A 23,787-nucleotide genomic window follows, 5' to 3' on the forward strand; every position below is an offset into this window, starting at 1 on the left:
CTCCGATATGTAATAAACCGAAAAAAAACATTTGACATCCACCTTGTGAATGGACAGTTAACTCGTGACTGTATTCAAAGGGTAGTGCAGTAGAGATACATGTACATGTAAAAACTCCATTCTTTGGGGGGGGGGGGGGGTAACATCTTTCACCTACAGCGATCTAAATTATTTCCTAAATCGATCTCCGGTATTACCGGTATATTCAGCATTTCTGACATTTTTTTTAATTCTTCTATCAACAGCTTGTTTTATCGAAGGCCTGATCAGAAATTATGTACTTCATTTACATAAGCCCAGAAATCGTACTCCACAATTCAGCATATTTAATTTAATTTACCAAAAAAAAAATATGTATTGCTTAATTTCATATTGAACAATACAGTGGCGTGGTGAAAAAAAAATGGGAGACACAAAAAATGTCGATTTTTTGTGTCTCCTAGTTTTTTGTTTTTTTTTTTTGGGGGGGGGGGGGGGGGGGGTGTTATGTCTACCAAGTTTATGAATAATCGATAGGTTAAGAAATCAAGCATATATCTGAATTATATTATGTCAGTGATTACACTTTGTCCTAGGCACATGATACTGATCTCAAATTTAGCATGGTTTTCTTTTAAAACGAAACAAAGCTTTTATCTTTATTATTTTGATGTCAATGATTTATTGTTCAATTTTGATTTTCAGTTAGTAAAGTCTTCATTCCCAGTTTTATTAACTGAAATTTGTCATAAATGTCGGGGGAAAAGGTTAACAAAAAATGACAATAAACTATGAAAAATCGGAAAGAAAAAGTAGTTATAATATATATTTTTCATTACTGAAATAAAATGCCGTCAAATTATTGAGATAATCTGTTTATTATCCATTCTAATTTATATCAACATTTATTTCGGTCAGAATTGCATATCTTTTACAAACACAATCAACTTTTTTTTTGCCGTTAACTTGTATATTCTTATAATATGATAGTCATATGGATAACCGAGCAATCACAAAAGTATAGATGTTGAAAAATCTGTATATCTACTACGCACCAACTCCTTATAGATCCTGAGTGATTGATTAATTTTCAATGTATACCATGTCTTTTAATCTGACTTTCTTTTCTGCAAGTTTTTAGATAAACTATTCTTTTTCTACAAGTGGACAGGTTTCGTCTACATCGACGCTGCATGTTCATAAAATCTATTGCGTTCAATCTGATAATGAAGGCAAAATGTATTCCTTTGACAACCTGTGGAGAAATTTTAGAAATATATACTATATTAAGGTAGTACGAGTGTGAAATCAAAGTAATGGAAAACAAATGATTTGGGTATCAATGGATACACATATGTATAAGCAATACATGATTATAATATAAAGAAAAAGAGTGAAGCCGTTTGCCCCCTAGTGGTTGCCAAACTAAGGGAGGTAACTCTGCTTGATATTTTCCTTAAAAATATAGTCCGCACACCAACTTCAAAAAATAGGTCAAATATTATGTAAAATTTTTAAATGTTAATTTTTATCAAACATGGAACATCTGTTCTAAAACTTAAAATAATTTAAAAAAAAACAAATTATAAACTGTGCTTGCGGCGCCACCTATGACGCGTAATTTCTTTCACCAATATACTAAAGTTGTGGATCTTAATCAAATTATAAAACATAGACAGAGTAATGGAATCATAAAAAAACAATTTATTTTCTAAAAATATAATAAGAATTAATCAATTTGTCCAAATTTCAGAAAGAAGAGTGGAGTCATTTTGAAAATATTTAACCCGAATTTCCTCTGATCAGCTTTTCTCTGCAAAATTCTCATAAATACAACTGCTCTAAATTTGTTTTCATTTATGATACAAAAAAAAAACAACTTGAATGGAAAATGAACATGGTACAATATTCTATAAACTCTTTATTACCTGAACAATATTCATTTGTTAAATATAAAAAGTCAATGTTTCATTAAATGTCCTCCATAGCCATCTATATTGTCCAATGATTCGACACAATGAAATATGAGGAATGTGAATTTTTATCACAAATTTTACAATATGCCGAGTAATGGAAATAAAAAAAGCATAGGTTTTACATGAACTAAAACAACAATCAATTATTGTGTCCAAGTTTCAGAAAAAAGAGTGAATTGAAAATATTTAGCCAGAAATTCCACTGATCAGCTTTTTTCTGCAAAATTTTCATTTTTCAAGGATTCATATTTTTCATATCTCATTGTTATAGTCATGCAATAGACAATCTCTAGGTGGCAATATATATTCAGAAAAAAGAGTGGAGCCATTTTGAAAATATTCAGCCCGAATTTCCCCTGAACATCTTTTCTCTGCAAATTTTTCATGTTTATGACAACATTTTTCCAATAACATTTCCAAATTTTACAATATGTATTAAAATGAATATTGTACAAATTTTATGAAATAATATTATATCTGAACTTTCATTTCAAGTATATAAAACAATAATATCATGTATTATGAGTGCAGTGATGGGTCTTTTTCGTGATCCTGGTTTATATGGTTTATCTGAAAGACCGGTCTCCGAGTCTTACAATGGTATTCCAACCCACGGCATAAGGATCTATTCCGCGACACTAAAGTAATTTTTTTAACCTCTGGGCCACGTGGACAACTGTTCATTTGGTGTAAAAATAAATGTGTAATTATAGGAGTCAGCGATTTCTCGGGCAGTCATATTATTTGACTGAAAAGTCTTAAAACACGCTTTTGAAATTGATGCTTTTCGAAAAGGCGAATGCGTTTCAATACATATGGTTCTGAATTATATTCATCCAATGCCTTTCCTCTAAAGTAATGCCTGTATTTTCGTGGTGATATGCTTAATCAGCATAATTAATACTGTTTGACATCAGATCATGAAACCGCACTACTAATTAAGGGTTATAGTCAGGTCCTCAGATGTTTTACAAAAGTCTTAAAATGAAGGTTATGTCAATAAAAAAAATTACCTGCAGTTCCTGTGTACCCGGATACCGTGAGTCGGTATTTATCAGCCTCGTTTCCGATATAAAACGTGGAATATTCAGCATACGCTGTGTCCCCATTAAATCTCTGGAGATCAATTCGCAGTTCCTGGTTCTGATCTTTGGTTAATACATGGATTGCATCATTGCCTTTATAGGGAAAGTAACGATAATCATTAAATCTGATGTTTATAACTATTGATCAAAATATGCGTTCATCATAATTTATTGATTGTTTAATAAATTATTATTAATTTGATTTATTAAATTACTTATAAATCACACATATTGATATATCTGCAGAATAGGTTATAAAACAGTTAGATTTGGAGGTTCTTTTTTGGAAGAAATGTTGGATAGTGATAAAAGCGTTAAATGTTAACATTTTGTTTTTGGAAATATTTTTTTAATTTCTATATTTTTGTTGATGCATAAATTCAATTCATTGTCATTTCATATGCATGGGTAAGACTGTCGTAAAATAAGTGAAAAAAGAGATTAGAGTACCAAAGATAGTAATAGTACTAATAGATCTAGAGTTTGGAGTACCAAAGAGAGTGAAGGACCTTACAGAGTATTAAAAAGAAAAGAGTACATAAAGAGAGTAGAGTACCTATTAGATTAGAGTACCAAAATAAGGTTAAAAAAGAGCTGCTGAAGAGAGTACAATACGAATAGAGAGTTGAGTAGAAATAGAGATTAGAGAATCAAGAGTAGGTACCAAAGGGAGTAGAATACCTAAATGACTTGAATTGACACTGGGATAGAGAGTAGAGTACTAACGTAGATACAGTATCACAAAACAGAGTACAAAAAAATAGAGTACCTAAGAGAGTAGAGTACATAAGAGAGTACAGAACAAAGGAGAGTAGAGTATCGAAGAGAGTAGAGTTTATAAGAGAGTAGAGTATAAGAAATTAGTTCCAGTGAAAGTAGAGAACCTAAGAGACTAGAGTACCAACGAGATTATGGTACCTAAAAGTAGAGTACCTAAGAGTGTAGAGTCCCCAATAAAGTAGAAAATCTAAGAGAGTAGAGTTCCGAAGAGAGGAGAGTACCAAAGAAAATGGAGTACCTAAGAAAGTCGAGTAAGAGAGTAGAGTACGTTAGAGAGTAGAGTACCAGAGAGGGTAGACTATCTAAGAGAGTAGAATACCGAAGGGAATAAAGAACCAAAGAAAGCAGAGTAACAATGACAGTAGAATCCCTAAGAAAGTTAAGTATCTAAGAGAGTAAAGTACCTAAGAGAGTAGATGACACAAGAGATTTTAGTACCAAAGAGAGTAGAATACCTTAAAGACCTCAGTAAAGAGACACTGGGATGGGATACTCTCAGTGGAATATTTTGTGTATAGAAATGGTCACTCTGTTATTTTGGATAATTTCTGTAAGTTTGTAAATTTTTATATCTTGACATAAAATATGCCTTGACACTGTAAATAAACTACAGAGTTCTAAATTAGAGTTTAAACTGTGTGAATGAGTGTTGTTGAATTGAGATTTATTCTAACCCATAACATAATTACTGTGTAGCTTATTTGTTTGAGATATACATTGCTTTTTGTCATCCCTGGTTGACTGTTCGGTTTCAGTTTTTTTTTAATTATGAGATGGAGATTGCAACTTTAAAATATTGTAAGTAAATGAAGACGTGTAGGCATAATAAATAATAATACATTGTATCAGACAGTTTGACAGTAAGGATGTTTTACTTTGATCTTGGTGATCCAAATGTGGGTAAAACCCGAAAGATACATGGAAAAATGAAAATGAAAACCTAAAATATTGCAACTGCTGTCCATGAAAAAATAATCTAAGACAAAGAAAACAGAAAAAAACTCACATGCACGGAAAATCAATTTTATTTATTCTTCTATTATCCTATGTATAATTGGCAGAAAAGAAAATACTCGCTTTGTAAACTTCAGGTAGTTTCGGTTGACAATGGTTTTATTAGAATCAAACCTTTTAATGTTGCCATTAAACACAAGCATGCCGCATAAATGTTAATGATAAATTTTTATTTCAAAGTTCTTACCTATCCAGTAGTTGTTCTTTGGATCCCCAAAACCTTGTTTGTACTTTTTCCAAGTTCGATAGAAATCAGTTGATCCGTCAATTCTTTTCTGTATAACCTATAAACATAGTAATATTTTATCTTTTTATAATATCTTTCAAATACTGGAACTTTCTTATAGTTTGAAAAATTAATCATTTATTTCCATTTATTAATACCATCTATCCATACATGAACAGATACTTCTATAACATGAATATAAAAAATAAAATTACATAATTCTACATGCATATAGAAAAAACGTACAAATAACATGAATACATATAAACAAACTTAACATACAATCATACATTTATAGTTAGAAATAAACATACACGTATTCACACATGCGTACATATGAACATAAGTATATATGTTACAGTAAATATGTGTAATTAGGAATTCCATGCATTTCCTGAATTTTAGGAAATACATGACATTCCTATTCTGCTTAGGGAATATATAGACAGATATATTTATATATAGATATCATAAAATATTAACAGATGCACAGTACATTCATTAAAAGTTCATATCAGTTATCATAATTATCATACGTGAATAAAGAATATTTGAAATAAACTTTACTTATGAACTAAAAAATTGCATTACTTGTAAAAATTACCCCAAAAACTTTCTGCTTGCATTTTTATGGAATGTGTTTTCTATATCCCTACATATACTTTCACTAACTTTCAGTTATTTAATCTAATAGACTAAAATCGCTTACTGGCATTTATTATTACATTAGATATTCATAAAAAAGCTACATTTTTTTGACAGTTAATTTAAACCCTGAAGCATCTTATTTGCAAATAAAAATTTTTATGACCTGTCTCTTAACAATGCTCCCCAAAATTTGGAAAGTACACATTATCTAATTAAATTGAAGTCAGTAATTCAAGATGAAACTTTACTACAAAATATTTTTCACCCTCAAAATTTTTATAGTTCAAAATAGAAAAAAAACATTTATTTTTTGCTTTATAAGTTTTAAATAACTTATAATTCAAAACTTATCTATGTTAGCATAATGTAAGCTCCCTACGGATGGCCATGTTGGAATGGGGGCTATACAAAATTATTACAAACAACACTTCTCAAGGTCATTCCTTATTTTTTGCTTCATTTTTCTCAGTAAGGACAAGACTTTGTATCAGTCAGTTTAATAATTGGTTTCTTAATTGATCATTCCACAGGAAATAACAGTAGGTAAACAAAAATTTATATTGGATAGATAAAGATAATTAATATTCATTTTGGTCCATAGTGTCAACCGTACTTTAATGGTTAAAATAGTAAAAAAGGTGATTTGGCATAAAAAGCTTTTAAAAATCTAACATCGCGTGTCCAGTGTGTTGGGAGATAATTTACAGTTGTCTCACCTAGGATTAGGCTACTCCTGCGATGTTGCTCGTGCAACTTATTTTCCAGAGAGTGCCCAGATAGCAAGACATAGTTGGGCCAACGTTGGCCCAATTTTTTTTCCAACGTTGGCCCACTGTTGGTAACCTTACGTTGGTAATTTTGCTCATCGACCCAACGTTGGTCCAACATGTGGGCATATTGTTGGGCCAACGTAGGTATAATTGTATGACAACTAACAGCCAACCTTAATAACTGGTTGGTTAGGTTGGCCCAACGTTGGCCCTTTGTTGAAATGTCAGATGGCATATTGTTGGGCCAACGTAGTTATTAGTGTATGCCAACTAACAGCCAACATTAACAGCTGTTTGGTTAGGTTGGCCCAACGTTGGCCCTATGTTGAAATGTCAGATAGCATATTGTTGGGCCAATGTAGTTTTTAAGCGGTTAGCTTCGCTAAGCGCTGTATGGCATGTGTCCGATTTTTTATCAAAATCGGAAACTTCCAGAAGGCGCTACCTATCGACAACAGAAACTTCAACAAAGCCTCTACCTAGTACCTATGATTTGTTTCTAACACATCTGTAAGTTGTGCAGTTTATATTACTTCCATAATGAAACGTTTGTTTTCTTGTCCTTTTTTTCTCAATAGAAATTATTTAAAAGATGATAAAAGCTTTGTTTCCAGGGAAAAATTGATTTTCAAAAAGTGGGAATAGGTAGATATGAACCCGCCTGCTGACCCGAAGTGCGCCTTCGAAACCGAAGCTCTCTGAAATTACCGTAATTAATCTCTGCTCGTCCATCCGTTTTTCTCAGACTAGCCAGCTAATGATCTATGTACAGTACTCCAAATCAATTAATCCAAAGAATTTGACTTATCATTATATTTTCTTTTTGAGTTGTTTGCTATAGAGCCTTTACAGTTACCTAATTTCAGTATCAATAGAGCATGAAAGCCAATAAAATTTGCAACATCAACATAATTATTTTTCGTTCTGAGCACTTTTGGACGCCACTAATGGAGACAATTAGGGAGAAATTTTTGAAATTGAATTTCGTCTTTCAAACTGAAAATCGAAGGTTGATATTTTGAAACAAACATTTGTGACATCAGTTTGGGATGTTATTGGTTATACCATTTATTTAGGTACTACAAAATTCATTGTGTCTGCTACCACTACACCCGAACACCTGCACATGCGAACTGACGTCTTGAATTCTATCAAACAGCAAGAAGCAGAGAATTTCCATCAATCTTCGAGAGATATTCCTCCAGATCGGTCGTACCACGGGTCGGTTCCTTCAACCCATCAATCCAATGATGTCTTGAATTCTATAAAACAGCCAGCAGCAGAGAATTCCCCTAATTCTCTGACAGATATTTTTACCGATCGGACATACCACGCATCGGTTCCTTCAACAGACCAATCCTTCGGGTCGGAATTTCAACACGTCATACCTACAGAAGATATGCCTTTCTGTGACGATTGTGGTCTGGGCTATGAAAACGTCCACGACCTTCAAAGGCACGTGAAAAAATGGTGTCCCGAAAACAGTCAAAGGAAAGATGATATTGCCCCCATGGAGATGGATGAGGCAAATGACTCCCCTTTCAAACCAGAGAAGGAAAAAGATGACGAATACGAAGTCTTTAACTTTCTCATGGAAGGGGCAAAAGAAGACAATGAAAAAAAACTATGGGACCTGAAATTTGATAAATACATAAAGGAAGGTCTATCAAGAGAAGACGCCAGAGTTCAAACGGAGGAAAAATTGAACTCAAAAGACCTGAAGAAATTCTCAGAAAAGTATGGACAATTCATCCTGTATATCCTACAGTTACAAAACGGTTCCATTCACACTAAGGTCATGGATGATGTTAAAGATTTCCTGTCCGGAGGCTATGACGAACGTAGAGCCATCAGAATGGCTTTGAATAAAAATCGTCCTGTCCTTGAAAAAATGTGGGATCCCGAGAGTGATATGGAGATCGACGATGCTTCCGAAAGTGAAGACCAAGAGAGAGAGAGGATGACGATAGCGAATTGGAAAAAGATGAATCCTAATAAGTCTAAATAACATTTTTAGCCTTTGTCCATATATTGTTTGAAAAATGAACTATCGAATGTATATTGTTGCATTTACTTAAATAAACAGTGAAAAAAACAGTATTGTTATTTATATCATCATTAGTCATGTGATTTGGTATTATAAAAAGGGGTTAGGGTACATTGAAGCTTCAATTCAACGTTGTCCATGCCAGAAGAAACATGTCTTGGGAGGATTATCTCAAACAAGTATATTACGATCCATCCACAGCTGGTAGTTTTACCGGAGTAGAAAAATTATTCAGTTACGTTCAAAAAGAGGGAAAATATGATATCAGCAAGTATAAGGTACGCAAATGGTTACAGAGATAAGAACCCTACAGTCTTCATCGACCCGTGAGACGACATTATCGTCGCAATCAGGTCGTCGTCGATGGCCTTGATGATCAATGGGACGCTGATCTACTGGACATGACCAAATTCAGCAAAGAAAATGAGGGTGTGCAGTCCGTACTCCGTCATCGATATCTTCTCCAAGTACCTATGGATGCGACCTTTAAAGGGTAAGAAAGGGCCAACAACAGCCCGGGCGTTCGAAGACGTATTGCGTGAGGGGAGGCAACCTAAGAAGCTTCGCACAGACAAAAGACAAGAATTCCGATCAAAAGCCTTCAATAAAGTATTAAAGGATCACAATATAGAACATTTTTATTCTCAAAACACCGAAGTGAAAGCCAACTATGCAGAAAGAGCCATTAAGACGATTAAAACTAAGATGTATCGTTACATGACATTCAAACAATCCGAACGATACATTGATTGTCTTCAGGAATTCGCTCGGAGTTACAACAAAATGTCCCACCGCACCATTGACACCGAACCTGAACTGGTTAGACCAAACAACGAAGAAGAAGTGCGCGTATCAACATTCCTGTCTCGAGAGCAGATCCCAGGCAAGCAATCAAAACGGTCCTACAAGCACAAAGTGGGTGATAAAGTACGCATTTCGAAAATATCATCCATTTTTGACAGGGAGTACGATCAAAAATGGTCTGATGAAATTTTCATCGTGTTTCGACGTTTCCTGAGGAACGGCATTCCAGTGTACAAACTCAAGGACTACAATGACGAAGCCATTTCTGGGACATTTTTTCAACCGGAACTCCAAACAGTGGATGTTAGAGATGAGGATACGTTTAAGATTGAAAAGATCCTCAAGACTCGTGGAAGAGGACCAAACAAGCAATATTTTGTGAAATGGCTGCACTGGCCAAAGAAGTTTAATTCTTGGATAAATGCTGATGATATGGCTGCATAATTTATTGCAATTATCATTGCTTTCCTTGAAATTATTTGTATTCAGACTTATGTCGAAAATATTGCTCTTCATGTCTTGCAATAAGATATTTACAAAAACAATGTGTTGTTTTGATCAATCCCCGACTGATCTTTACTCGTTAAGACCTTCTTTTTTATATGATTTTTTTCATTTGCACTTGATGAGCTCGATAGACTCCTAGGCTGAAAATTACTTGTCAAGACCTTCCATTTGAAAGATCACAATTAACCCTTTGAGTTACCTTTTGATTTTGCACTCGATGACCCCAGAACACACCCCGGCTGAACTGTACTCGTCGAGACCTTCCATTTGATATGTCACACGATACCCATTGGGTAACTGACGCGTTGAGACTTTCTATTTGATCTGTCACACGATAACCTTCGGATAATTTTTGATTTTGCACTTAATCGGGATGAGAGTCCTTCCATTTGATATATCAGAGATACCTTTTGAGTAGCTTTGATTTTGCACTTAATGACCCCGGACTACCCCCCGGTATTACCTCTTCTCGTCCAGACCTTTCCTTTGAAAGGTCACGTGACCAAATATTCAAATGATGCCTTCTGATTGGTCGGAAGTTTGATGACGTCATTGGCGCGAAATTTGAGTCGTGATCTATATAGGCACACTCCACAACTGGTAACTTTCTGACAAACCGTGAAATTTTAGACACGTGAAATTAAAGACGTCTACAGTATATAGCAAGTGTATTATCCACAAATTTAAATTTCACTTCTTCTTGCTTGCCCTGCATTATCACCACCTGTGAGCAATTGAGCAATTGAATCTGACAGCTCACTCAACAGTTTGGTCACGTGATAGCGAACGCCTAACTTTTGTTTCAATTTAATTATAAAGCTGTGTCATTTTGATCTATGTATATGTAGGCTTTATTCACATCCTGTTCCTGAGAACGTATTCAGTCTTTTCTAAATTCTCATGAATACAACGCACTCATGAAAAAATGCATAATTTCAAGGGTTTTATTTCAAATAAATAATCATGCATGTGCACAATTCAAAAAACATAATAAAACACTCTTTGGTGCTGTAATCACTTAAGTTTAAATTTGAAATGTTGAATATGTCAGATCGAAACAGAAACAGTCATCCAAGTAAAAGCATGGACATTGAATGTCAGCTCAGCAGCTTAAGTTGACACCATCTTTAGTTGGCAGTATAATAATTAGACCAGCGTTGGCCCAATATAAATATCCTATCTTTGATACACCTAAACAAAAGAACACTCGTGCTAACATCGGGCCAACATACTACAATGTACTATAAAATTGATAATATATTTTTTGATGGTGTATTACAAACATTTGGCAAATATACTACTACCCATTTGATAAGACAATTTCTTTATGGGTGTATAACAAACATTTGGCCAACGTTGGGCCAACAAACTACTACCAATTTGATAAGACACTTTATTAAGGATGTATTACAAACATTTGGCCAACGTTAGGCCAACATACTACTATCAACTTGATAAGACGCATTCTTTATACTGTAGGTGTATAACAAACATCGGGTCAACTTTGGGCCAACATATTACTACCAACTTTCTTTAAGGGCGTATTACAAACATCGTGCCAACGTTGGGCCAACATACTACTACCAATTTTAAAAGACACTTTCTGTTTAAGGGTGTATTACAAACATCGGGCCAACGTTGGGCCAACATACTACTACTAACTTTAAAAGGCACTTTCTTTAAGGGTATATTTCAAACATGAGCACCAAACGTTGGGCCAACATGTTCATCGAATTACGAAATATGACCAACTTTAAAAGACGAAAACTGTTTTCCACGAAAATTGATAGAAAATTGATGCGTATTACAAACATCGGGCCAACGTTGGGCCAACATACTACTACAAACCTTAAAAGACACTTTCTTTAAGGGTGTATTACAAACATCGGGCCAACGTTGGTCCAACATACTACTACCAACTTTAAAAGACACTTTCTTTAAGCGTGCATTAAAAACAGTGGGCCAACATCAACATCCCTCCTTCCCTTGGAAGTAAAGTGAATGGAAGTTGCAAACGTTGGACCAACGTTGGGCCAGCATAGGAATTCTGTCATGGTCGAGAAGGTTGGCATGGTGACATTGGTCCAACGTTGGCCCAACGTTGTTTCCCCAACGCTAACCATACAACCTTTTGCCAATGTTGGCCCAACATAGTCTTGCTATCTGGGTGGAGAGGCACTTATATTTATAACCTTTGGAATAGTCATGTGATACAAATTGACCAATGAAAAAGCTGTACGGTGTCAATCAACCAATCGCAGCGCTGTACGGCGCCTTACAAACAGAGATCTGTCAAACAGTGTCAAACAAGGCTGTTCTACAATGAGGATAATAACTAAAAAAAGGCCGCGGAAGTAAAATGAGAAAAGACAAAATAACCAATAAATATGGATTACAAAAGATGTGTCTATAATCAGTCAGTAAACAATCAATGTGAATTAACTGCGTATTTCATGATAGAAAACTGCAATTGTATAGCAGACGATATTCAAATAGCTTTGTCTAAGTAAAAATGTGTAACTACCATTGAATTCCGTTTAAAGTAAAATCCCTTGATAAATCGTAGTAAAACATATTAAAACATTAATTTTGGGAATACTTACAAGCAAATATAACATCGAATTGCATAACAAAATACAACTTCATCAAATTTATACAAACTCTGGCTAATACAATTTAGATGTCGGCGGGATGTAAACAACTTCCATGACTCCAACAATCATGTGCAATTATGGCAATGCCAAGCGCTAATTTGACTCATAAATAATCAAGTTATATACAGTAACATGCGAAGATTTTTAAAGTATTCAAATTAATTCATAGAATATAGGATTTCTTGTATAAATCCAAACAACAAGTATGCCAATGTGCTAAAAATAGACGACACCACGTTGAGTGAATAATCAAAGGACTGAAATGTAGTAGTGCATTTAATGCATAATAAAATCCACCAATATAATTTTTGACACAATTAAATCATAAAAAAAAATAATTAGCTAATTAATTAAATTCTACCCCAGGCCATTACAATAATTTTAAAAATGCAAGTCTCAGAGAAACAGAAGAATGATGTATATTAACATTTAAAAATCGTACATCTTTGATAAATTTTATAATAAAAAATTATGTCAAAACTAGTTCAATTACATCATTCTAGATAAAGTTAAAGATCCAAATTGATAGCTTCTTTACATAAATATGTGAATTGTGAATATCACAAAATTCATTTAACTTTAGAACTACAAACAGGAATTCAAAATAAATGCATTACATCAGATGTGTAGAAACAGTTCTAATCAAACTTTGCTTTGAAAAAAAAATTAGTTTTTGTATACTTACTTAATGATTTAAAGGATATTCCTCCAGCTTAGTTCAGTTAAAACGTAAATATTTGGCTAAAATTTTCAGTAAATACATGAATTTCTTAGTTATTCAGTAATTACACGTACATGTATTTCCTAAAATACGGTAAATTGAATACATAGAGAATAATACATACCCTTTTTCATATCACATCCTGTATCGGCCCGAGACACCAATATCAGCCAGAGGGCCTTCGGCCCTGTGGCTGATATTGGTCGAGGGCTGATACAGGATGTGATTTGGAAAAGGGTATGTTTAATTATATTTATTACATACTTAGTAATAAAATACAGAACACATTAAGTTGAGAAGAAAATAAGTAAATAATTGTGCACAGACTTAAAATTTACACAGTTTATTGTCTCATACAGTTTCGGTTTGTTTCTGTACTTCTATTTCAAGTGTCCCCAATCCATAATTTGACAATAATCTATAATATGTATTTGTAAATTAAGATTTTCCTTATTTTCAAAAAGTTAACATAAAGAGAATATGAACCCACCAAAAATTGTGTATGACCACAAGTACTATTTTTGTGGTTTAATTTACTAATGTTGTGATATTGACGTCACAATAGCCGTATCAGCCCTGCAGGCCTGATAAGGATTTGCAGGGCTGATATAGGTTATCAGCCCTGCAAATCCATATCAGCCCTGCAGGGCTGATACGGCTATTGTGACATCAGCGATATCGCATATGAAAAAACCTGTATTTATTACTAAGTATGTAATAAATACATTTTTTGAATGAATTAGGAAATACATGAAATTCCTGATTAAACATATTTACTGTATCATATAGATACTCAACACTAAGTTACATATAAACATGTACTTATACCAACATACACTTACATACATAAACATACATGTAAATACCAAAAAACTTACATATAAACATACATGTTTATTTGCATTCCTACTACTTTCTCTCACTATGAACTTGCAGACTCCAATTGCGTTCATAGGACCATACACTAAACGTCTTCTGCTATGAGTGCAATTACTTTTTCACTCTCGCATAGTACAACTCTTATTTTTTTGTTTGTGTTGGAGAGTAAATCTAAGCTGGTATAACTTGTGTCCAATCCCATTGATTGTGTTCAATAAAATATGTTTAAATCACAACTCTTATTACATTATTCAAACGCGTTCAAAGTAAATATTAAAATTACATATGTGTTTTGCATATAAAGTGACTGGAAATCTATTGCATTCAAAATACCATAGCACAGACAGGGTTTTAAAATGTTAAAGCATGCTAAGCCGTTTTAGTTTGACCGCATAATCGTTGAACGCCGAATGAAAAGTCATAATCTAAATTAAAAAAAATCATAACGCCATGTTTACTCAATAACGTTGTTCATTTCTTAAATACCCCCACACACTAAATTTATAAATATACACGTATTTATACAAACTCATGATTATGTAAACATTTACATAATTATATAATCAGCCTTGCATATTTTCATACACTTCGCCTCACTCAAAACACACAAACTCACACACACACACACACCCTCACACCCTCACACACACACACACACACTCTCTATCTGACATCTTACACGCTAAATCACATTCAGAGTAATCTGTGTCACGTGACCTATTTGTACTCACCGTCCATCCGCCTCCATCTGTTGTCATGTCACAAAAGACGGAAGTGATGTCACCATTAATCGATATCTCATAGACGCCATCTTTTCCTTTTAACCTCTTATTTCGCTCCAGAATAGTGTTACAATCATTTGGGTACAGTTTTGATTTTACTAAAAAAAACAATGATTAAAAAAACGTGATTGAAATAGACACAGAAAACATTTAATATTGTCGCATCAATACGAGTATATGCATCACCGGCGTAAGCTAAATTTAAAGAATTATTTACAAGATCCGTAATTCAGTTGTTTTGAATGTTGCATTTGATTTGTGTTTAAAAAATTAAATAGTTTACAAGAATATTAATCAAAAAGTCTCTCTAGAATATATTGGAAAAATATTTTTTCCTGATTGGTATCTGAGTTTTTAATCATTGATTTTCATTGCAGGTGGTAAAATTTTGTGCTATCAATTTAAACCTGACAAATCATGGAATATGATGATCAGGACTAACGTTTTTAGACAATAAATGATCTTCATACTTCCCTAACATATGTCATAAACAACCAGTCCAAAAATAAGGACTTCATTGAAAAATGGAAATACATGTATGCATATCAAAACTGTTGCTTGTAAAAAAAGTGTAAAAATAAATTTTCGTACTCAATTACTTTTATACTGAATCTACATTTTATATACATGTATATCATGGAACAAAGATATGATGAATTCGGTGAGTCTGACGAAATCAAGGTTCCTATTCTTTAAAATACCAATTATTATAGGATGAAAGAGTATGAGACTCAGAGAGAGTATGATTACGAACAGTTTTCTAGCCCAAACGTCCATCAATAATACAAAATAGAAGCAGAGCAAACAAAGATCTCCAAATCATCAAATATGAGATCGGGTGCCATGAAGGAGTGAGCATTCTCCGGGTTTTTTAAGGTTCGTCTGTAAAAGATCCAATTCCAAATGATAAAAAGTCTGTGTTTTTCCCAATTTCATGAAAGAAAATTCCCAAAAGAAAATTAAAACAAATAAAATGTCCAAACTCAGTAATACGAGGGTTGTCCCGTAAAATCGTGCACAAGTTGTCTAGTTTGAAAAATAATCATCACTGCATTCTGAAATTTTCACTACTCTTTAATACATATAATATGAATATACATAGCAAATTTCAAATAGATATATGCATAAATAAATAAATTGTGATATTTTATGTTATGTACTGTTTCGCCCTACGGCGCACGGATTATAATGTCAAGGTGTCTAAAACAGCATCGCGTTTCATGTTTGTTAAATGTAAAGTTTGATAAACCCCACTTAAATCTAAAATTTTTTTCATACGTGAGTGAGTGTTTATAACCAGTTAAGGAACTAATGTGGCACACTCATGCGATCTTCTGAAGATTTATTAGCAAGTTACGGACAGTATTCTCACCATCAATCAATTAACAAAGAATCTCACATCAACGGTCGACAGTGACAGCGGCTTTTGCTATTACGATGGCAGTCTGTCCGTTTGTTTTGTACTACTTGGGGACTCGATCAAGAAAACTTCGCTAGGAAAACTTCCATTTCATTTATATTTCAAAGATTTGGTGATATTTTACATATTTTCTTTCTTTTGTATTTATTTAAAGTCTCTTAATGTGTCATTACAACATCCTAATCTAACTGAACTGTTCTCCGGTGCGCCGTAACGTCATCAAACGTCGCCATTTTTCGTGTATTGTGTTTACCACTTTCCAATTTCGAATGCTCGGGAAACTGCCAAAAATTAACCAAAATGCTTGAAATTTTCAAAAAGACCTCAGAATTGATTAAGGAATTTAATTTGAACAATTTTCATCCTAATCTTGTGTATTTTAAACTTTTATTAAGATTTAATACTTGCATTGGCTCTAATATAACCTTGTTATTTTTACCGTGCGCCGTAGGACCGTACCCTGTAGGACCGTACATTCAAGCAAAATAAAATCTTTAGTTTTGCATATATATAATCAAAAACATTATGATACACTTAAATATGATGAATAAACATTTACTGAAAATTTCAGCTTAGTGCGCCCATAACTTTTTGAGAAAAGCGCTTTGTCCACGATTTTATGGGACAATCCTCGTATATTTATTATAATGTATCATTAGAGATGCCCCCCCCCCAATAATATCTAAAGGGCATTCTCTAAAACACTTATTGGCTGAATGTGAAATAAGTCAATAAAATACCATTGAGAATGAGAAAAAAAGCACACCTTAATTGATCTTATGGAAAAAAAACTGTAAAATATGATGTTTTCCCAATTTCAACAAAATATCGCTATTTTCCCCTAATGGAAAGACCCAGGCCCTTGTTTTTAAAAGCTAAAAAAAATCCTTGCCCCCCGCCGATCAGTCAGACCTGTCGTGTGCTCCTTGTATTAAACTATAACACAGGCAAACTTACCAGCAGATAGAGAAGAGGAGACGTTAATAATCTGCAGGTTTAGAATTTTATGTTCCTCCACTAAGCCATCAAGTGTATCATTGATAGATGTTGAAAATGTTTTCAGGGAGTTTTCTATTTTATTAAATCGTCCCTCATACACGGAATGTTTCATATTATTCAGTGTGTTTTTCACATCATTTAACTGTTCTCTAAAGAGAAGATTTTCTGTTGACAATTCCCGGTTTTTATTTCTGAGGTCCGATTCTTTGTTCTTTAACTGCTGAATTTCTTCATGCAGGGTTTCATTTTGTATCTGCAGGCGATGTGTGATTATTCTGTTTTCCGCCAGTAATTTTCTATTTTCTCTCTTGAGAACTGAAGTTTGATTTCTTATTTTAACTAATTCCTTCCCTGTTAAATTTCGAACTTTGTTCATCATCATATCTTGATTACTTCTTAATGTCTCATTCATAGCTTCTAACATCTGTTTAAGTTTTGTAACCTCTGTTTCTATACCGTTATCACTCCTCTCCAATATTTTAAATTCCGCCAGTAATTCTCTGCTTTCTTCCTTGAGAACTAAAGTTTGATTTCTTATTTCAAATAATTCCTTCTCTGTTAAATCTCGAACTTTGTTCATCATCATATCTTGATAACTTCGTGCTGTCTCATTCATAGCTTCTAACACCTGTTTAAGTTTTGTAACCTCGGTTTCTATACCGTTGTCTCTTGTCTCCAGGTCTTGTAACTCCTTTGTTAAGATTTTCATTTTCTGCTTCACCACCTGAGAATTGTTTTTGCTGTCTATTACATCCATTACTAAGTTCTGGATTCTCTGAACCATAGAAAACCTCACTAGGCTCTCCTGGTTGAGGATGTCACGTAAGATACTGGACGCTTTCACTCCGGACGTCGTGCTTCCATCCAACATAGATTTCTGTAGAATGTTACTATCAGCAGAGACTTGTCCACTTAATGTTACATTCAGCCAAAGCAACATACATAGACTCTGTAGAATATACATTTTGTCAAATCCTTTTCTTTTGCTCGCAAGTCAAGACTGAGTTTATATTCTGGCAAAGAATAAGTATACTTATATCAGTTTGGACAAAATTGAAGGGATTTTTTTCTTCATGTGCCAAGACACTGAGATAATTAGAAATGTTTTGTGCAGTATTTACGTTATCCCATCTTTTAAAGTTATATGAACAGGTCACGGATATTAAAGAGCCAATTATTATATGATTATGGTTGAATAACAAAATAAATAAATTGTACTTTAAGTAAAATTAAAGAGCATGATACACGTGTATTTGAATTAGCTGATTAAGTTAGCTAAATAAGATCAGAAAAATTTATTATATCTGGCATATTAGTATACTTAAACAAATTTAGCTTCTGTCTCAATTATCTGTGATAGGATCCTGGTTTTGATTACTCAATATAAAAAATGAAAGAATGTTTATCTTCAAAAGAAAAAGGGATAAGACAGAATGATCATTTAAAGTGTTTCTTTGGACAAGGTTATTTATGAATTAGGGTAAAAATAAATACTTATTAAAAACAAAACATAATGAGATAAAGTATTTGTCTAGAAATATAAAATTTACAAAGAAAGGGCTTTGATTTCAAAAGGGACATTAAAATTTTGTGAACATTGTCTTTGTTATAAAACACAAGGACAATTCTGAAATATTGCAGATATTCTAAGGTAATTAGCCACGTGTTCTCTCTGCTGGTTCATCTAATAATCAAAGTGCTGAGAGCTAAGAGTTAAGATTGGAGTTTGTACACGCGCTGTACCACCATGCTCCGTGATGATTTATAGCACAGTTGTAACCAGCTTGATCATTATCCTGGTCCTTTGTGTGACCGCGTGTTTTTATCAATAAAAGTATTACTTAATAAAAACCCATTTGATTTATTGTTTTTAATTTTTGTCCATAATGTAATTCCATACTTAAGTATTTAGAAAGAGCGTTTGTATATAATTATTACACTAAGGCTTTTCCATAGTATATCCCATTTTGGTCAAGCATGCTATTCATGCATGGATGAACCCAGGTATTTGAGTAGACCTCTCTAATGATGTCGGGGTAAATTACATACACTCCATCTAGGCCTCTCTTGCTGGAGTCTTTTGCTAAGATGTCTAAACAATCCTTGTTTCTTTTTTCTTGTTAATGGACGAAAAACGAACAATAACTATGTTCAATATGTTAACAAACAATACAAATTAAAAAAATAAAAATTATAAAATATTTTAATAAAAATAAGACCAATTGAATCTGCTACAAGTGTCTTTGCATCATAATATCTTAAGAATATATTCTTTCTTTCGCCCAAATATTGATAAACCCTTCACAGAAAAAAATATTTTGATAACATTTCTCCATTTATTTAACAATAAGAATATATCAAAAGATATGTGAGATTTGTAATTTTATAAAGGTACTTATGTACAAATATTTACACAAACACTCTCCCAGTGTAAATACACGATTTTATAATTTTATGCAGAGCTGAAAAGATGCTATTTTTCTATAAAGAACCCATGATTCTTTGTATCATTAGTCACATTAGCTTGTAGGCTACCACATGTAAAGATAACAAACTGGGATCACCATGGAGGAGAAATCGTGAGCTTCCTATCAATGGAAGATAAACAAAAACTATCCGAGAATGAATTGGCATTAAAATAAAATCCTGACAATTTGTATCAAATATGTCAGTCAACATCCAATTTATTAATAGATTTTATTTGCAAACAACGTCATTGTGCCGACCAAACAATTTGCGAAATTGACTTTAATTAAACGAGATAGTAGCTACCCCTTTATTATCAATTTTTTGTAAATTGTCTACCTCGATTAAGAAACTAATCGTTATTGGTATATTGCTTCATACGAGGGGCATTTCAAAAGTTCTCATAAGTCCACCAAAACAATACAAATTATAAGAAGAAAACAGAGGGACCCCTGAAAACAGATGGGATCGGGTACATGGTGGAAAAAAACATTACCTGTCAAAAATCAGACTCACCGTGAGCTTCCTATCAATGGAAGGTAAACAAAACTATCCGAGAATGAATTGGCATTAAAATAAAATCCTGACAATTTGTATCAAATATGTCAATCAACATCCAATTTATTTATAGAATTTATTTGCAACACAATGTCATTGTGCCGACCAAACAATATGCGAAATTGACTTTAATTAAACGAGATAGTAGCTTCCCCTTTATTATCAATTTTGTAAATTTTCTACCTCGATTAAGAAACTAATCGCTATTGGTATATTGCTTCATAGATAAGGGATTTTGATGATCAAATAATTGAGGTCATCGTGTCTCTCATAGGGTTAGAATTGTTAGTTTGCTAATCAGTATCTCTCTAAAAAATTAAAAGTACAACAGATGTGTAAGACTTTGTCTTGTTTTTTATGTCGAAGTTAGTGGAATAAAATAAGTTAATGGAATAGAAATAATTTAATGGAACAAACATTATTTAATAAAATAAAAATAATTTATTGGACAAAAAATTAAAGAAATCAAAAAATAAATATGAATAATTTAATCCTCTTCTCTGCAGTCACACATTTTTACGCATATACCGTTGTCCTGCAATCACGCAGTTTCACGCACTTTAACTGCTAATTTTCACTGAGAGGGAAGAAGGACATGGAGATAACGAACATTATTCAATCACAAAGTCCATGAAACAATATACAAAATAAGAGCAGAGCAAACACGGACCTCCAAAAGATCAGAAGTGGGATCAAGTGCCATGGAGGAGTGAGCATCCCCTGCCGACTGGTCACACCCGCCGTGATCTCCTTGTCATTATCAGGAAATAACGGGGAAAAAATCTGTCGCCAATTCAGTGCTTAAATAATGGACTAACAATTGGTATGAAAAACCTCAGTCAGCATTTGACTCAATGATAAATCGTATATGCTGACAAGGTCATTGTATCGACCATAGAACTTACGAAATGATAACTTAAATGATATAACCTAAAGCAACTCTTCTGTAAGTAAAGAATCTCAATGATTATCAACAAACAGAAAAGGATTTGTAAATCAAATCAAAAAATGTTGCAATGAAGAAAAAAGTTATACTTCCAGAAAATGAAATAAAGCCGAAGAATATAAAGCATGTGTTACCTTTAAAGACAAATACACATTTACCACCAATACATATTTCATCTTCAGAACAGGAATGGTTGAAACAAATGCCAGTCAAATGCTGAAATAAATTCCTCAAATTTATTATTCCCTTTGTTATGTTTTTAGATAAGAAGTAAGATATCATTTTCAGAGTGTCGTTTGGATATTTCATAAAAAAAATTGTCATATGATCAAATTTTTATTTCCCAAATATTTCATTTTTGTTATATTTGAGTTATACAAATGTAACATATCGTAGATGTACGACGCTATGTGACTTCACAGTCTAGACATTCCAAAAATCTCCTTCAGTTTGCTTTCCATTCCCACAACACGTATCACATGTCCAACTTCCTATCATTGAAATTAAATGTAATTCGTACTGCCATACAAGAAAAAGCATTGGCATATATCAAAAAATCATGAGATACAATAATTATCATTTTATGTGTTTTAATGGGATATGACATGAAGTCGATCACGTGATGAAATTATTTAACGCTCGAAGTGCGTTATAGTAGATTTGATCACGTACTGACTTCATGTCATATCCCATTGACCAATGATATCTTATTTCTTATATTTATATTTTTATTTCTATTCACAATACAAATACCAAACTGCTCTATTTAGACTTTGTTATTGAATGCCACATAACGTATAAATACGACGTCATATGACGTCACAGTCAACACTTTCTGCAGTTTGCTTTTCATACGCAAGAAAGTCTGATCATGTGACCAAAATTGAATTTCATTTTTTTAGCATTGTCGTATAAGGAAAGACATTGGCAAATGTAAATGTTTAGTATTGTCAAATAAGTAAAGCCATGAACAAATGTAAATATTCGTTTTTATATGTCACAATCATTTTTTGTACCTTTCTTACCTTTGGAAACTTTTCCCGGTCGACTTGAATGGTGTAGCCCTCGGTCATTAAACTGACATTCTTTATGTCAAACCTTGTGTTAAGCTGACATGTCCTATTTTCTACACTCCAATCCACTGAACTACACAAACTAAACCTGTAACACACCATCATGCACATTGCAATGTCAGCATTGGTCATAAGGTTAAAACCAGGCACAGAGGAATTGTTATAATTGCTAATGAGCAAAGCTTTGGGATTAAATTGAATGTAGAACTGAGAGAAGCACGTATGTAACAGAGTCAGAACATGTCCAGTACTAAGGTATAGACTGATCTTTTTAGGGTGAGCGACCAATTCCATGTCAACTGTCTTCTTTTACAATACGGCGAAATTTTTTTGTTTGTGAGCTGTAACCACGACAGTCACCAATGTTAGATTTCCACATTTCCATAACCTACATATTTATGATTAAAACTGTCTATTAATAATTGATGGAGTCTAATGTAATGGGCAGGATTAGTTCAATTGTTCAATGATATAAATATTGAATACCGTGGGTTTTTATCATGATTGTGTGAATTAGGAACCATGTTTGATATGCATGTTTTTAGGGAAAATGTTAATAAAAATTACAAATAGTTAATTCAAATTTGGTTTTTTTTCTTAAAGTAGTTTAAAATTGCCAAATCCATTTTTATCAGGTAGTATAAGCATTGAACCATGGAATGTTGTATCTTTTTTTTTTTTAATTTTGATTGAGTAGGTTTAGAATAATTTTGCTACCATGTGCAATTTTCTGATTGAATTCTTCCTGAATAGTTTTGATACGTCTCTTCATTCAAAAGAAACCTTATGGAAAAGCACTTAATGAAACATGAAAGTAGAGTTTTAAAATAAATATTTCGTCACAATCATACAAAGTTTTGCCAAACAGTTGTTTGTGTGACTTGTAACCACGTAACATTGTAAATAGTATAAAATTAAAAGCAACATATATACTTAAATGGCTATATCTTTTCTTAGTGATTTCGCTTTTGTGAAATATATATAGGTATATAAGTAATGTTAAAATATCACATCTTGTTTTACTATGAGAATTTATTATATAAAATTTCATCTCCAATTCAAGTCTTACTTAACCTTGAAGCCCCTTATTTGAATAACCTTGATCAACTCGGTGTAGGAATATGCATTGATTAAGATTTCTTCATTAAGGATTTAAATGAAGGCCCTCAAGATGATTGAATTCAAACACTAGTTCTGTCAGTTTGTTAATCAATTAATTAAAAGCTAAGTATAGGAAGAGTAGCATAATGTCCTAATGCAGGGCTGACTTAAGGGGGTATCGACCCTCTGATAAGAAAATTAACTTTAAATGTTCAATAGATGAATACCCCTCATAGTTTCCATTATAAGAGTTTCCTTATTGATACCTATGAGTAGAAAAATTAAAAAAAAAAAAAAGACAAATGAGGGAAACATAACCGTCTATTTCTTTTGTCAATTTCTTTTTAATTGT

The 23,787-nt window shown here is 33.0% G+C and overlaps 1 protein-coding gene across 1 annotated transcript; it reads right to left on the reverse strand.

The window, feature by feature from the left end:
* Positions 1-2,927: 2,927 nt before the first annotated feature.
* On the reverse strand, positions 2,928-18,252 carry LOC134270969 (angiopoietin-1-like). The gene is made up of 4 exons (XM_062753235.1): positions 17,250-18,252; positions 14,822-14,970; positions 5,022-5,118; positions 2,928-3,133 (listed from the first exon to the last, which is right to left on the reverse strand). The coding sequence occupies exons 1-4, from the start codon at positions 18,229-18,231 to the stop codon at positions 2,952-2,954; spliced, it is 1,410 nt and encodes a 469-aa protein (XP_062609219.1). The 5' UTR covers positions 18,232-18,252; the 3' UTR covers positions 2,928-2,951.
* Positions 18,253-23,787: the final 5,535 nt, after the last annotated feature.

This window comes from Saccostrea cucullata, unplaced genomic scaffold (genome assembly GCF_032062105.1).
Source record: "Saccostrea cucullata isolate Sc308-1 unplaced genomic scaffold, CSIRO_AGI_Scuc_v1 ctg8701, whole genome shotgun sequence".
Classification (NCBI taxonomy): domain Eukaryota; kingdom Metazoa; phylum Mollusca; class Bivalvia; order Ostreida; family Ostreidae; genus Saccostrea; species Saccostrea cuccullata.